At 41.7% G+C, this 15,076-nt stretch overlaps 6 protein-coding genes across 10 annotated transcripts; 5 read left to right on the top strand and 1 right to left on the bottom strand.

The window, feature by feature from the left end:
• Window positions 1-7: 7 nt before the first annotated feature.
• Window positions 8-1,376, top strand: LOC134178216 (partitioning defective 6 homolog beta-like). The gene is made up of 4 exons (XM_062645046.1): window positions 8-148; window positions 213-444; window positions 521-771; window positions 841-1,376. Exons 1-4 carry the CDS (start codon window positions 110-112, stop codon window positions 1,177-1,179), a joined length of 861 nt encoding a protein of 286 aa, XP_062501030.1. The 5' UTR covers window positions 8-109; the 3' UTR covers window positions 1,180-1,376.
• LOC134178217 (proteasome subunit alpha type-7-like) lies at window positions 1,310-3,627 on the bottom strand. Its single transcript, XM_062645048.1, has 6 exons — window positions 3,484-3,627; window positions 3,297-3,423; window positions 3,110-3,234; window positions 2,914-3,036; window positions 2,656-2,838; window positions 1,310-1,532 (listed from the first exon to the last, which is right to left on the bottom strand). The coding sequence occupies exons 1-6, from the start codon at window positions 3,586-3,588 to the stop codon at window positions 1,428-1,430; spliced, it is 768 nt and encodes a 255-aa protein (XP_062501032.1). The 5' UTR covers window positions 3,589-3,627; the 3' UTR covers window positions 1,310-1,427.
• A 7-nt stretch (window positions 3,628-3,634) lies between these two features.
• On the top strand, window positions 3,635-6,048 carry LOC134178213 (centromere protein T-like). 5 transcript variants are annotated; one of them, XM_062645042.1, is made up of 6 exons: window positions 3,635-3,814; window positions 4,393-4,570; window positions 4,633-4,711; window positions 4,782-5,101; window positions 5,250-5,478; window positions 5,816-6,048. In XM_062645042.1, the coding sequence occupies exons 1-6, from the start codon at window positions 3,728-3,730 to the stop codon at window positions 6,024-6,026; spliced, it is 1,104 nt and encodes a 367-aa protein (XP_062501026.1). In that variant the 5' UTR covers window positions 3,635-3,727; the 3' UTR covers window positions 6,027-6,048. The 5 variants fall into 5 exon arrangements, with proteins under 5 accessions (XP_062501026.1, XP_062501025.1, XP_062501024.1 ...); XM_062645041.1 differs by having other exon boundaries at window positions 5,247-5,478; XM_062645040.1 differs by having other exon boundaries at window positions 5,229-5,478.
• Window positions 6,049-6,069: 21 nt separating this feature from the next.
• Window positions 6,070-8,912, top strand: LOC134178214 (calcium-responsive transactivator-like). Its single transcript, XM_062645044.1, has 7 exons — window positions 6,070-6,210; window positions 6,269-6,298; window positions 6,356-6,402; window positions 6,458-6,527; window positions 6,596-6,710; window positions 8,134-8,331; window positions 8,392-8,912. Exons 1-7 carry the CDS (start codon window positions 6,145-6,147, stop codon window positions 8,811-8,813), a joined length of 948 nt encoding a protein of 315 aa, XP_062501028.1. The 5' UTR covers window positions 6,070-6,144; the 3' UTR covers window positions 8,814-8,912.
• Window positions 8,896-10,445, top strand: LOC134178218 (PRELI domain containing protein 3B-like). The gene is made up of 6 exons (XM_062645049.1): window positions 8,896-9,026; window positions 9,176-9,347; window positions 9,405-9,491; window positions 9,898-9,968; window positions 10,041-10,146; window positions 10,209-10,445. Exons 1-6 carry the CDS (start codon window positions 8,995-8,997, stop codon window positions 10,326-10,328), a joined length of 588 nt encoding a protein of 195 aa, XP_062501033.1. The 5' UTR covers window positions 8,896-8,994; the 3' UTR covers window positions 10,329-10,445.
• Window positions 10,446-11,430: 985 nt separating this feature from the next.
• Window positions 11,431-13,911, top strand: LOC134177958 (uncharacterized). The gene is made up of 11 exons (XM_062644736.1): window positions 11,431-11,905; window positions 11,975-12,088; window positions 12,191-12,321; window positions 12,380-12,456; window positions 12,509-12,675; window positions 12,733-12,895; window positions 12,973-13,251; window positions 13,315-13,404; window positions 13,462-13,556; window positions 13,613-13,858; window positions 13,905-13,911. Exons 1-11 carry the CDS (start codon window positions 11,706-11,708, stop codon window positions 13,909-13,911), a joined length of 1,569 nt encoding a protein of 522 aa, XP_062500720.1. The 5' UTR covers window positions 11,431-11,705.
• The last annotated feature ends 1,165 nt before the right edge of the window (window positions 13,912-15,076 follow it).

Here is a 15,076-nt window from a genome sequence, read left to right as displayed (position 1 = left end):
GAGCGCTGGCACGTCCTAGGTAAATAAGGCAGGGTCGGAATCTATGATATGGAAATGCGCATGAGCCCTGCGTGAGCTCATTGCCTGACTCTCGCCGTTTCCACGTACTATGGCTTACGATCCATCTCGGGTCGAGGTTAAATCGAAGGTTAGTTGTAACGCAACGTCATAGTGTGATGAAATCAACTCGACGAGCTTCGTTTTCGTTCCAGTTCGAGTCCGAGTATCGACGCTTTCCTCTCATTCGCGACCAGGTGACGAGCTTTGATGATTTCCACGCTATTATTGGACAGAAGCACCGCATTCTCGACCTGGTCGACTTCACGGCGTCTTACACGGATCCCATACACGGCGACCTCCTACCAATCAACAACGACGACAACTTCAAACGCGCCTTACAGACAGCAACGCCATTACTGCGACTTTTTCTCTATCGGAAGTCAGGTTTGTCTTCTGACCCCGTTTATCGCCATCATTATTTTCGTATGGTATCCAATTCTTGCCTTTGTTCGGTCTCTAGACGTCACGTATTTGGAAAGCAGTTCTAGTGGTTTGGGTACTAAGCAACGAAAACGGTCGAAACATGCGCTCCCGCCACGTCTTATCAGCACACCTCAGGACTTCCGACGTATTTCAAGCATAGTCGACGCCGACCTCCTTCCAGAGACGCACCGTCGAGTAAAACTATTGAAGCACGCGAGCGAGAAGCCTTTGGGCTTTTACATACGCGACGGAACGAGCGTACGAGTCACTCCGCAAGGACTAGAACGGGTAGGAACGACGACACCACCTCCTCCCCTTTCACCGTTTTCCATTGCCATTTTTTTTCTTTTCTCGTAGGTTCCCGGTATATTTATTTCTAGACTTGTTTCGGGTGGATTGGCCGAGAGTACGGGACTTCTAGCCGTCAACGACGAGGTTATCGAGGTAAATGGGATTGAAGTTGCCGGAAAGACTCTCGACCAAGTGACGGACATGATGGTGGCCAATAGTCAGAATTTGATTATAACCGTGAAGCCCGTGCAGCAGCCTCAGAGCAGCCCTAGCGGCAGAAAGTCGTCGACGACACTTCGTCAGCCGTCTCCGTTAGTTCAACAGACGCGGTCTAGTTTCGAGGAGCAGAACGGAGGCAGGGACGGTCGTAAGATGACAAGAAATAAAGCTGTGACACACCATTGATCAATTACAATTAATTATGAATTTTATTTTTGACACGTCACGTGACGCTAATTATTTGTGGCACTGCCGGTTTATATGGGAGTGCTGGGACTGCACGCTGGACGTGTTGTTTGGTATGATCTGTGACAGATTGACTTTACTGACAGTATTGTAGAGTTGTATAGTGAGTCTATAATATACAGTACAGTACAACTTTATCCTTCTATTGTCAACAGAACTTGAATGCTACTGTGTGTCTCTAGATTTGGCTAGCTTGTGCCCAGGGCTCCTTTCTTTTTCTTCTCGGCCGCTTCGGCTTCCTTCTCCTTTTCGACTTCCTCCACATATTTGTCGAGTTCGGCTGATGCTAGGATCTAGACAGGACACCAGTATTATTTATTACCATGTGACACACACACACACACACACACACACACACACACACACACACACACACACACACACACCACACTACTTCAAACTATTCTATACACGTATGGTAAGTTTACTGTACTATAAAATCAAATTATGTCCACACCCGACTGTCTGCAATGAATATTCTCTGCTACACAAATGTCTGTTGCTAAGATGATGTGTCAGTCTAGAGGTGTTCAATACGCATTGGATAACCACAGTTTAATTAATAGCCTCCTCCCAGGCATAACACTCCATCATGCAACAACAGCTGTACACTGAAGCCTATACCTACACTGTACGTAATTAGAGAATCCTCACTCTGTTCAAGTCAGGGAAATGGGAAATGGTTGAATCAACTGGTAACAACTGGTTCTGATTAAGTATGTCTTCAGTGTTTTTATCACCATCTCTGTTTAGTCTGCCTGTCTGTCCCTCTCATATCTCATCAATTAATCAACAAATACTATTACGCAAAGACTGACATAATCATTTAGAATGGGCCTGTCTGTCTGTCTGTCTGTCTGTCTGTCTGTCTCTGTCTGTCTGTCTCTGTCTTTCTGCATATGTACAAATACAGTCTGTAAAGTATCTGTCTCTGTCTGTCTGTCTCTGTCTTTCTGCATATGTACAAGTAGAGCCTGTATGAAAATAAAGAATCTGTCTGTCTGTCTGTCTGTCCATCCGTCTGTCTCAATACATATATTTTCAAACATTTACATCATCAGCAACATCCACAGCAACACTAACACAACGGGACCATTAAGATCCTGAAGCATTCAAAACTACACTGAGTACACTATAATTCAAAGATCTAATCTCGATATGCCAATAAGTTTGTCCGAGATGACTTTCACATTGAAATGTTGTAGTGTCACTGAAATGATTGATCGCCACTTGGTCTTGAAGTCGGTCGCATTTCATCATCCCTGGCACTCTTTGCCAGCTTGTTCAAATACTTACTGCTTGTTCACCCCAACAGCAGTCTGTCTGTTTCTGTCTGTCCTTCTTTTGTCTGTCTGTCTGTCTGTCTGTCTGTCCAAACCTCCAACTACATACCTTCTACCTCAAATTATCCCTTACCTTTAACGCTTTTCCTCTCTCCATAATTGCCAACTCAACGTTCTTGCTGCCTGACTGCACCACCTCCAGCAGAGCTTTGAGAGCCAATTTTATACACCCCTCTTCACTATCCACTACTTCCTCTGAGTAGTTCTGCTCCATATATTCTCGTACAGTTTTGGCACTTCGTCCGATTGCATTCGCCTGCAGCAGCATACAACAAAGCAACAACAGGCCAAAATTAATGTCACAAAAATTAATTCCATGCACATATCCGACCTTCCAACAACTGTATGTTCCAGAAGGATCAGTCTGGAAGACTCGCGGTGTCATGTCGGGATCGAACCCGACAATCAGAGTCGCAATGCCGAAAGGCCGTGCACCCAAACTGTGCGTGTACCTCTAAATACGCACGCACAACCGTCGACTGTAGAAGACCAGACAGGACAGACACGCCAACAGACACACGACTCACCTGTTTAATGGTCGCAATCTCTCTCGCGATATACTCTACAGTTACAGGGTCCTCTACAGTCAATCGATGGCTCTGGCATTCACGCCGAGCCCAGTCTACTAAAATCCTCGCGTCGGCATTTAATCCTGCAGTTGGAAGTCATTGATATCAATAAGAAAAGATGGAGTCTTTGAGGATGGAAACTGACCAGCAAATGCCAGACACACGTGCTCGTCCAGCATGCAGATCTTGCGCACTGTTCTCGGATCTTGAAGTTTGGCTATAGAGCGTTTCTCTACTCCGAGAACCACGTGATCTTTGCCTCTCACCGCGACCTAACAAGCAAGAACAAATGCTGAGAGGGAAGACCACGTGACACTTGGGGTTCCACACACAGCTGTTGATCCTTTCTTGACTGCCTCTTGAGCGTACTCTACTTGGAATAGATGGCCATCTGGAGAGAAAACGGTTATAGCTCGATCGTATCGACTCTCTCCCATCTTGCTAACTGAGTTTTACGCATGCGCAGTTTTTGGTGACCTTCGAGCATGCGTATAAATAAAGACTTGACTTTGATTCTTTCAGACGTTGTTCTCGTCGCTCGTTGACGTTTGCGTTCGTGTCGTCGGTCTTGCTACTATGTCTACTAGTGTTAGGAAGACCCAAACTCGCAAGCAAGTTAGAGTTGCCGCCGCCGCCGCTGAAGAAGCAACTCCTCGCACACAGGTTTCCTTTGCAGTTCTAGTAATTATAAACTGTTGTATGGTGTAGCGTTATGAATGAATTGAATTAAGACAGACCATAACACAAATCTAGTAAGTAAGCAACAGTCAAGTAACACCGCAGACATCACTGCTGAGTTCCCGTATATCCAACTTTCCCTCGCAGTGCCAAACACTCCATACGTTGGATTGGCACTTTGTTGTTGTTGAAAGTGGAAGGTGTACTACTACGTTAGGTGTATGTATATAGCAGATGACAACACTTATATCACCTTGTCTAACACTGGCGAGCGGAGATTTCATTTCAACTGCAGGCATACAGGGTGATGGGTAGGAGAGAAACAGTAGACCGAATAGCCCAGAATCTCTCAAACTGTTTTAATTTAAATTAATTATTCGTTTGAAGTTGTGTCAGCATGAGTATTATCAGACTTGTAGAGTATTTTTACTTTCAAAGATTCTGACCAAAGTATGACTTGTGTGGTGGCGTAGTGACAAGTTACTGGCTCTAACCTTTTCACTCGTAGACTTTTACTGACTTTAAACTATTTTATTGTGTTGAATGTGATAACATGGTTATAGATGGTTCAGTTTATGGCTGCAGCAGATACACAGTCTGTTGTAAAACCAACATCGAGACGACAACCGACCAAACAACAGTCAGCAAGTAAGCTAGTGAGAACACCCTTACGAAAGAGACCTCGAACGAGTCTGAGTCAAAGACCAGCTCATAGTTTACTCGATGAGATCATGGAAAGAGGTATGCAGAAATTGCAGATATTTAGAGTTCTCTAATCGTTTCATGCACGACTGTGCATTCAGACCCACAGAGCGAAATGCTTGGATCTCAAAGAAAAGTGACACGTACCATCCCAGAGTCAACACTTCATTCTATTTTGAAGTATTTTAGATTGTCTAACGGTGTACAGTTGTAACACTGTGACAGGTTGTTGCTTTGTGTATCTTTGTAGAAAGAAGAAGTCAACGAGCACCCCTGAGTTACAGCCATATCAGCGTTCAGCGAAATCAATGTTACGATCGGTGTCTTTTCGCGATGAACAACTAAACGTGCCACTGAATGATTTCAATGTAACCGTTGACTCTGGAGGAGACAGCAGTGCACAATGGATACCGAACAGACAGAGAGTAGAAGCAGGTCAGAGCAGAAGTCCTGAGGTCAATCTTTCTATCTCTGTTGTGTCTGAAGCCGACGGTGCCGCACAATGGATACCTAATAGGGAAAGAACAGTTCGTGTAGAGAACGATAGTCCAGCTGTTGCTGATTTTGGAGGTAGTTATATAGAAACTAAGCCAAGAGATGGAGGAATTAGAGACAGTGAGAGACTGATGTTGAGACATATAACTCTCACCGCCTCTAATTCCTCCATCCTTCTCTCATTTTTTATATAACTACCTAGTTGATGATGGCATGGAAGTAGGTGATGACAAGAGTGATTCCGGGGAGATTAACGACGATATGGAGGAGATTGTCGACAATCTGGAGGAAGGACGGAAGGATGAGGCAGACCCTTCGGCCAGTCATCGATCTAAAAAGCCTGTAAAACAGAGGAAATCATTACCCATGAGCAAAAAACTTGTGAGAGAACTAATGATGCATTTCTCGAGAAGAACCATTGCAAAGGACGCGGTTGATTTGGCTGCCGAACTGTGAGTAACGTGTTTTATCATTTCTGCATGTGGGCAAGTAGACAACGATTATGACAAACAGTAGACTAACATAGTTTATCATAAACACGTTAGTTGAGAAGTAGTGAAGAAACGCCAGTGAGTCAGCAGACGAGGAGACGTGACGATTACAATAATGTTGTAAAAATTATTTGCTGTGTTGGCATCAGGTCAACAAATCTATAAAGTTTGGGTGTGGCTGTTTGCTACAAACTTTTATAGGTTAGCAAGTAAATTAGCAGCAATATTAATTTATGCATATGTTTGTATTATTGCATATTTGGTTACTTATTTGTTTCTGTTTTCATGTTTTCTCAAGGGTTGACAAGTTCTTTGATCAGCTTATAGACGACTTGGAGTGTTATTGTTTACATGCCAAACGGAAGACAATCCAGAAGGAAGACTTTGAACTTCACTTGCGTCGAGTTCGAGAAGTACACGACAAGAAATCATTAGACGCTTTAGTGCTAGATCATTTGCCTATGGAATATTGGAGAGACCTACTTGATTTGCCGATAAAAAAGAAATAAGATAACGTATTGTGTTGTGTGGTTAGGCTTTATACGGGAGTTATAACATTCAAAAGCCCGTATAATCAAGCTTTAGCTACCGTGCCTGGCACGTGTACACACGGTATCTAGGGCTAGAATGACTCACTCGTTCACCTCTAGACGATGCCTTCCAGATGGAGTCAGTCAGCAGGAAGTGCAGCGAGTAATATACTTCTCTTTCTTTTTATTTTGTCGTCATTCTTTTCTTTCTACTTCACCAGCTTCTTGACCAAAACATGCAACTAATTCAGGTCTGTACATCTCTGGACTGACGTGTTTTGTTTCTAAACACTGACTGTCTACTTTAGGCGATTGTAGATTATCAGAACAAGGGCAGAGCGCACGAATGTGCTCAGTCAGTGCTTTGAGACAGAAATTATTGACATTTGTTGACATGTTGTTTTGTCAAGATACCAGCAGCTGCTGCATAAAAATCTTGTCTATTTGGCGTCTTTGGCAGATTCAGTCAGCAGCAAACCGGTAGACTATAGTTTCTAGTTGTTATGACATTGTGCAGTCGATGTCTAGCTGTCAAATTGATTGCGTAGGAGCAGAATCCGTCAGCTAGCACTGGTGTTCTTGTGCAGACTCCAGTTGATGGTATTGGGACTCAGGTGGGAGCTAATGCAGCGGCAACGTATGGAAGAAGACCTTCGGCAGAAGGTACAATAATATTATAATTAACTCCGACATCCCTAGATTAGTCAGTAGCAAAGCTGCTTAGTTAGCTGCGCGTGTGTCGTTAATGTCTGGCTGTCCGTCCGTCCGTCTGTCTGTCTGTCTGTCTGTCTGTCTGTCTGTCTGTCTGTCTGTCTGTCTGTCTGTCCATTAATCACATATATTTGAACTTTTATCTATGATACATTTTGCAATGCAGGGTACTATATACTGTGCAACTACTAGTAGTGTTTATCAACTAAACTAAGCTAAAATTGAAACTCATGTAAAACAAAATGAGGACTACACACTTGAAAGCTACAGTGTACAAGCAAAGTCTCCAGTATCAGCTAGAGGGTACTAGGTGGCAAAGAGGTCACATCTGTTGCCTTCAGTCAGCGAAGATAGCCTTTTAGAGATAACTCTAGCATTACACTTCTGGAGCTGAACAGAAAAGCATTTGGACCAGAAGTCGATAAATTCCGCAGCGTTCGGTCGTCCCACTTTGTATAATGACTTCTTGGTAATTTGCAGAGGAGTTTTTACCCATCGATCCCCCAAGCTCCGAAATGCTCCATTACCAGTGGGGTTACAGTGGCAATTATGCCACCTGGTAATTGCTGTTTGCTGTATTTCTCTTTCTGTCTGTCTGCTCTCCTCTCTGCAGCGGCACCACTAACACCAGCAGATGATGGAAAGATGTCACTACTCCATGGGTGGGTGAGGGAGATATCTAGGTCAACGTTGTTTCCAATGTCCCAGTAAAAAAGGTGATGTCTATTTGTCTTTGTCTGTCTGTTTATCTGTTTGTCTATTTGTCTGTCTATTTGTCTGTCTATTTCTGTTTGTCTGTCTGTCTGTCTGTTTGCCTCTTTGTCAGTCTGTTTATCTGTTTGTCTATTTTTCTGTCTATTGCTCTGCTTGTCTGTCTGTCTGTCTATTTGCTTGTTTATTTGTCTGTCTGTCTGTCTGTCTGTTTGCCTTTTTGTCTGTCTGTCTGTCTGTTTCCTGTTTGTCTGTCTGTCTGTCTATTTGCTTGTTTATTTGTCTGTCTGTCTGTCTGTCTGTCTATTTGTTTGTTTATTTGTCTGTCTGTCTGTCTGTCTGTTTGCCTGTCTGTCTGTCTGTCTGTCTGTCTATTTGCTTGTTTATTTGTCTGTCTGTCTGTCTGTCTGTGTCTGTCTATTTGTCTGTCTGTCTGTTTGCCTGTTTGTCTGTCTGTTATCTGTCTGTCTGTCTGTCTGTTTATTTGTCTGTTTGTCTGTCTGTTATCTGTCTATCTATTGTCTATCTATTTGTCTGTGTATTTCTCTGTCTGACTGACTCTGTCTATCTGTTTGTCTTTATCTATTTGTCTGCCTTCATGTGACTTGGTTCACACATCACTCACACATCTCCTTACTGCAGTAAATATGGTGTTTACACACAGGTGTCTCAGTTGGCAATCAACCTCTACATGGGCACCCACTACCAGGGCAACAACTGTCTGGTGGAATTCACCAATCTCAGACACTAGCACCGCCTCTCCCACGACAGTCGCCTATACAATCTCCTACTTCAGCTACATTCAGTCATCCCGTGAGCCACATAACAACAGGATACCCAAACCAACAAAGCCCGATGCAAGGTCAGACGACTTTTGTACGCAATGCTTTGTATGTAACGTTACAAATGGTTTAATTTGCAGGTCAACCGAGACCAGTTGTAGCTACCACAGCAACAAACCAGTTTATGACCTTTCAGAGACACGTGCCGATAACAACATATTCAGAGCAGGTAGCGAGACAGTCAAGCTACACGCCACCGACACAACCGATGTATGCAAGTCAGTCGCAAGGCAACCAGTCGGCACAGCTACCATACTCACCTCAGGCTCAACACTCTCCCAGCAATTTTCAGACAATGGCACAACAGCTGCCAGCACAGCAGAGATACCCTTCTCAGTATTCGGCTGCCAGTCCTCTAACCCAGCGTGATAATGCGGGAGTTCATGCACAGCAGCAGCAACAGCAGCCACTAGATCAAAGGTTTCTAGCGCCTCAACAGAACATGCCAACAGCAGGACCCTTTTTTGGAACTGCTGATCAATCTCAGTTACTGCCTCCATAGAGTAAAGATAGTTTGAAATTGATACATAAAACGATACGTAACGTCACGTGCTAATAAAGAGGAAGTGCTTTGCGTCATTGCGTTATCCGGGTCGTCGGCTAGGTGGTATCTAACAAAGGTCACGCGATCACGCGCAGTTTCTCTCATTCTGCTGTGTCGAGCCGTTCGTGAGACAGTCAACATGAAAATCTGGTCGACAGAACATATATTTGGGTAACCAACCAATGTTACAACAAATAAAACAGTAAAAAAGGAGTGAGGCGTAAAGTGTATGTGCATGTGGTTACTAGCGTTTCCCTAGAACATAGATTTGTATTTTTAGGAGTTCTAGCAACTAACAACGGATTTCCCTTTGTTTTTAGGCATACTTGGGAACAGATCACCATGGCCGCCTGGCAGAAGTATCCCAATCCCATGAATCCAAATGTTGTGGGAACAGACGTGCTAGAGAGACATGTGGATGATCGTGGCGTACTGCACAGTCATCGTTTGCTTACTACTGCAAAGTGGAGCGTGCCACGATTTGTGACTTCGGTAATCGAAAAAGAATGCACTGATGTGGTCACGCCTCCTCACTTGTTTGTGTTACAGTTTCTCGGTATCGACGAATATTGTCATGTGTACGAATATTCAACTGTTGATCCGAAGTCAAAGTTGATGACGTTGAGATCAGTTAATGTATGTGCATGGTTGTTTTTGTGTGTGCATGCTGTGTGGAATTATGTGTCTAAAAGTGTTGAAAATTAACACATGATGGTGGTTACACTGTGCATCTGGTCAGGTGTTTGAGTTACTCCAAAGTAACAGAAACCACATTGTACATCTTGATTGATTTGGTATAGTCTGTTCATCCAAATTAGAAGCTGTTGTAACTTTTTAGAATTACCACAACACTGGAATGCAAAGAAAGGATTGAGTGACTCTTAATTAGCAACAGGCAGTTTTACAAAGTTGAACATAAAACACCAATCATGTTACTCATGTAAATGTCGTGTTAATTAAGGCACATACTTGTATATTTGTGTTATTTGATTTCTTGGTGAGAACCTGTTATAGTTTTAGTTAAATTAACTATTTGTTTTAGCTGTCATTATCTGGACTTATGACTGTACATGAAACTCTAAAGTATCAACAACATCCGGACAACTCAGAGAAGTACACTAACATAACATTCTCTACAAGATTCCGTACCTACTAACAAATCGTATTTGTTTGACTGGCTTTCAGGACCTTACTTACACAAGAAGCTAGAATAGATGCAACATCACTATTAGGAGCTCCTGGTTACTTCGAAGGCTTAGTAGCAGATGGATTTACCACTAATGCAGCAAAGGTTTAGTTTCTAACCAATACAATTTGTACTACTTTTCAGCTCGTGATCACTTTGCTGTATAGGGAAGAGAGGCTATTGAGTGGGTCTGCAAGAAGATCAATACAGAAATGCAGGACTTTGCCGCTGGAGCTCAGAGTTTCGTAGCAGGAATGGGGCTTAGTCAAGAAATGCCCAAGAGTTAGCATGAACGTGGTTTAATAGGTACACGCAATTTTTTAAGATGATATTATGACTACATTATCATAAGAGAAATGGCAAGATTTGTTTCAAATGAAACATTTTGTTGTTTTGTGGGTTGATATTCAAGTATTATTGTAGGCTGTTGTGACATGACCAAACGACAAGCATGGGTTGACTCCTTACAGTTGAAAGGCAGAGACTGTGCATGTGGTCATGCCTTCTAAATAATTTTAATTTGTTCTTTGCCTTTTGTCTCTGCTTTTGACATATCAGTGTGTCACTGGAGAATAGGCAGAAATAGAAACGTCTACCACAGTACTAGTTGTTGAAATACAACACAATGAATTGCTGCCAGACAATAAATTTGATTCTGAGTTGTAATGACTGATGCGTTTGGAGAATGCTTGAAAGAAATGAAACAACCAAAATTTAATTGCATTAGTTTAGCGAATGTTGCCATTTTAAAATGTTTACCTGATCCAACTAAAATTTAATTAGCAGCTAGCGTCTAGGTCACGTGAATTGTTGTGCATTCGTGGTCCGCCTACATATTGCTGGCACCTCCTGTACACGTGCACAGACCCGTATAACGTAAGCACGTGACGTTGAGTCATTTGTTGTGTAAGTTGTTTTCGAAACTTGTTGAAGAAACTCTAGTTGCACGTCTTTGGGTATTCGTTTGACCTTCGTGGTCTTGCTGCACCATGAGCGAAAGCCAACAAACTTGTTCTGAGCCTGAAATCGTAGAGCAAGGTATTTTCGGTTTGAAAAAGGACTTCCTGATGCTGTTGAATGGTTACTTGATAGGTATAAGGCTTATAATCCATGGAACGTCGGAAAATGTACAGCAGTTTGCCGTTACATACCAGTGGATTGATTTCAAGAATCAACCAACTCTAGTAGATCAACCCGAACAGCTCGTGTCAGCAGACGATGCTCCTTCTTTCAAACATGTGGCCATTTATCTGCTTAGACCGGAGGATAATCTAACAGAGCTAGTAATGCAGTTTCAGAGTAGCGAGGCGAAAGGAGTGGTTCTGGTGCACACAACAGATGAGCTGCCTGTTTTTGAACTGAATCCTCCGCCTTCTGACAATATCAACATTCCTGTTGTATTGATTAAGCAGAAGGTCGGTCAAGGCATACTGAAAGAGGTGGAAGACTCTTCTAAAACTGTCAACATCATCATTGTCAGGGAGAGCTCTGTAGATACTGCATTTCCTGAATATCAGTCACCAGACGATCGCATAGCTGTTGCTGCTGAAACACCTGAAGAAAAGCCAGGTTTTTTTTCATGGTTTAAAAAATCCAAAAAGTTCTATCTAACAAAACAGTTGGAGAAGTTGTTGTATGTTAGTGGGACTAAACAGCCAGCAGTAATGTGGAATGACAATGAAAGAATGCTGGGTACTTTTCAACTTCTTGATAAGTTTGAAGCATTTGTGAGTGCTGGCTCAATAAACGGCTCCAAACTAGAAAATAAAGTGACAAAAATCTGTCAGCATTTACAAACCTGCGTGGAAAAGAACTATGCTGTTGACTTTCCTTCTCATTGTCTGTTGGTGTTACGACTCAGATCGTAAGTATTATCTGGAATGTGTGTGCTGGATATTTGATGATGATGCTATGTGCACAATTGGTCATTCAGGCAACCAACCTATTATGATACTGATGCTCTTTCAGTTTATGAAAGTTCCTGCATTATAAGATTGCATACACTGACAGCTCAATCAGTGGAGAATGTGTTTGTACCTTTTCTCAGGTATAGAAATTGTCTTTTAAATTAAATAATGATATTTTAATAATAATAATGAGTTTAAGTTAAGATTTGTAGTTTTGATGTGGTATGTAACTGTTGGTGTAGGAGTGGTTTAATACTTCCTTGGGGTGACGAGAGTAAGAGCACTGTTGAATTACTGAGCATGTTTTTAAAGTCTTTATACCGGAGCTTATCAAACAGAAGTATTGAGAACTTGGGAGTTTCGCTTGTGACAGGTATATGCATACTTGTGTTGTTTTGATTTTGGTATATAATGTTGCTTGTTTGGTGTAGCTGAGATGTACCTTGCCATTCAGCAGGTTTTGGGATTTCAGGGGTCTTCTGAAGCGTTTTGGAAATCATTTATAAAGGTAAATTTAGTGTTTTGTGTAAAAATGTGGTAGTAGATGTCATACTTTGCAGAAACTTGATCCTGCTTTGTTGCCATGGAGTCAAGAATTGTTGATAGAAATCAAGAATAAGATTGATCTTGCACCATTCATGAATCTTCAACCATCGATGAGGTTTAGCTGCAATTGCTTGACATATCTGATTCATCAATACAGTCTTCAGTCTTTTGCTAAAATTCAGTATGTTTTTTATTAAATAATGACCGTATTGGTTTATATGAGCACTTTGTATTACAGGCTAACAGTCTCTTCTCTGTATGCCAGTTTACCTCTTGATAGATTTACTTGGTTAACTTTGGCAGGACTTACCAGAGCTCACGTAGCAGTTGTTGTAACAGTAAACCCTGGTGACCTAAAGGTCTATTCTGATGCCGGTGATCTAAATGGCTTTGTAGAAGAGGTTATATATTACATTATTGTGATAACACAATAGTATGTATATTCAAGATAACTTTTGGTGCTATTGAATTTGTACAGGCTCGGGATCTCATTTTGACTTTGTATGACATTCGAAACTACAGCACTTCATGTCTACCTTCTACTTTACATGCTAATGATGATAGTGCTGATGAAAACGAGACTACTACGCATCAACTTGAACCATCCTCTGTTGATCTTGACACGGAGATAAAGAAGTGGATTAATCTAATTCTAACTTCTCCATTTCTTCAAATTGAAAATCCTCACTGGCCCAGCTACGTCAATATGCTGAGGAAAGTAAATTCTAAACCTTTTGCTGCCCTTGTTATAGAAACGGTTTGTTGTCACTATATACTATAAAGTGAATTTTATTGAGCTGATTGGGTTTGTATTGATCAGGTGAAGGACATAGTTCATATCAACTTAAAAAGATTTGATTCAGTTACGTTTTTCAAGGTTGTCTCAGAACTTTTCTTTATACCCAAGGAGGTCTTGTTTCACATTTCAGGCAAGTCAATCAGATTATAGTCTGTATGTCATGCTTAGGTTGTGGGACAGTTTTTGAGGCAATTTCAGCCTCGACCATCTGAACAACTAAACAATAAAGTGTGGCAAAAGTTTTTTCAACTTGTTTTGAAACGGTACGATGCAGTATTGATATGCAGATTTAGCAATAATTTAACGTTTGGAAAATTAGTGAATGGAAGTTGAAACCAGATATCCTAGCAGTGTTGAAATCTATTGCTAATTCATGCTATGAACTACGAGGTAGACCAAACTTTTTTCTTGATCTGTTGGTGTTGGCACAGCCCCAATGCTGCCCTGCTTTACTGTCTGGTGATGGCAATGAGTTACTAGTTGCCTTAAAAGAATTTCTGATTGATTACTTGAGAAATGTGAGGACTGGCTTACAAGGACACTTCAAGAATGCGATGGTAAGTGTGTACATGATTATTTTGACATTTTTACAGCTAAAGTTTTGTGTACAGGCTGTGATGGGTACTGGTGGTCAATCTCCATTAAGACATACTCTTTTAGAGGCTTATTATGAGGTAGAGTTTAGGTGATTTGGGCAGACTGGTTGTTTATGTTATCGTCATATTGTTTGTATGTAGCTTGCTGTACCAAGCTCAGAAGAACTTTTGCACCCAGAAAAGTCAGTTTCTGCTGCTTCTTTTCTTGGTGAACTGTCTAAGGAACTCACAAAGTTGGGACGAATGTATCAATCACCATTGCCCAACACTGGAATTAGAAACACCACATGTTGGCATCTGCTAATGCTATGTTGCCGTCGTGTTCCACCATCACTTTTTGATCTGGCTCATCCACCAAGAATGAAATTTCTTGCTGATGTATTGCCAGCATTTTCAAGCTTTTGGCCTCAAGAACAGCATGAAGATTTAGATGCTTCTTTTAGCACAAACCCTGACGCAATATTTACAGACGAGATGAAAGAGTATGGGTCATGGTATAATGCAGCTCGTGACTGGCTTCGAAATGTTCAATTGCGAGTTCTTGATGGTGACATCACACTCGGTGAGCTCCAAGATTTTGCTGGTAACTATGAGAAAGTTCAAGAACTTTATGAGTCATTCATGTGCTCTGGTTTCTTGCTCTCACGTGATGACATTAAGACTGTTATTGATGAGTTTGAGAAAACATCTTTAAATCTGAGTAGGTACCTTCTCTATTATGCTGCCAATGCTAGAAAGTGGTAAGTTGTAATGCTGTAAGCAATCTTTTTAGACAGTTTATAGAAATGGTTTGTAATTTTTAGGGGCCAATTGAAAGACTTGTTGGTATCGTGGGATGTAGGTATTGATGAGTCTCTGTTTCGTTTAGTTGACAATTGCGTTTCATTAGTTGAATGTCCTAAGAAACTGGTGTCAAAGCAGCAGCCTCTACAGTTACTGTCATTAAAGCGTGATGTTACCATTTCTCGGTCCAAAGAGCTGCACGACAGAGTTTGCACATGGCTGGCTCCTATTACAGGCAACAAAGATCTTCTTTGCTACTTCTCTGCTCACGAGAGCGTTCTGTTTCAAGCATATTTAGAGACACAGTTGAAGAAAATGACAGAAACATTTTCACGTCCGAATGTATCTCTACTTACAACAATGGCAGCTCGAAGTGGAAGTGCTCCACGGATGAGTATGATGCA

The sequence above is a fragment of the Corticium candelabrum genome, chromosome 4 (assembly GCF_963422355.1).
Source record: "Corticium candelabrum chromosome 4, ooCorCand1.1, whole genome shotgun sequence".
Lineage (NCBI taxonomy): Eukaryota > Metazoa > Porifera > Homoscleromorpha > Homosclerophorida > Plakinidae > Corticium > Corticium candelabrum.
Note: the sequence above shows the minus strand (reverse complement) of the source record. Positions and strands in the feature narration are given on the sequence as shown.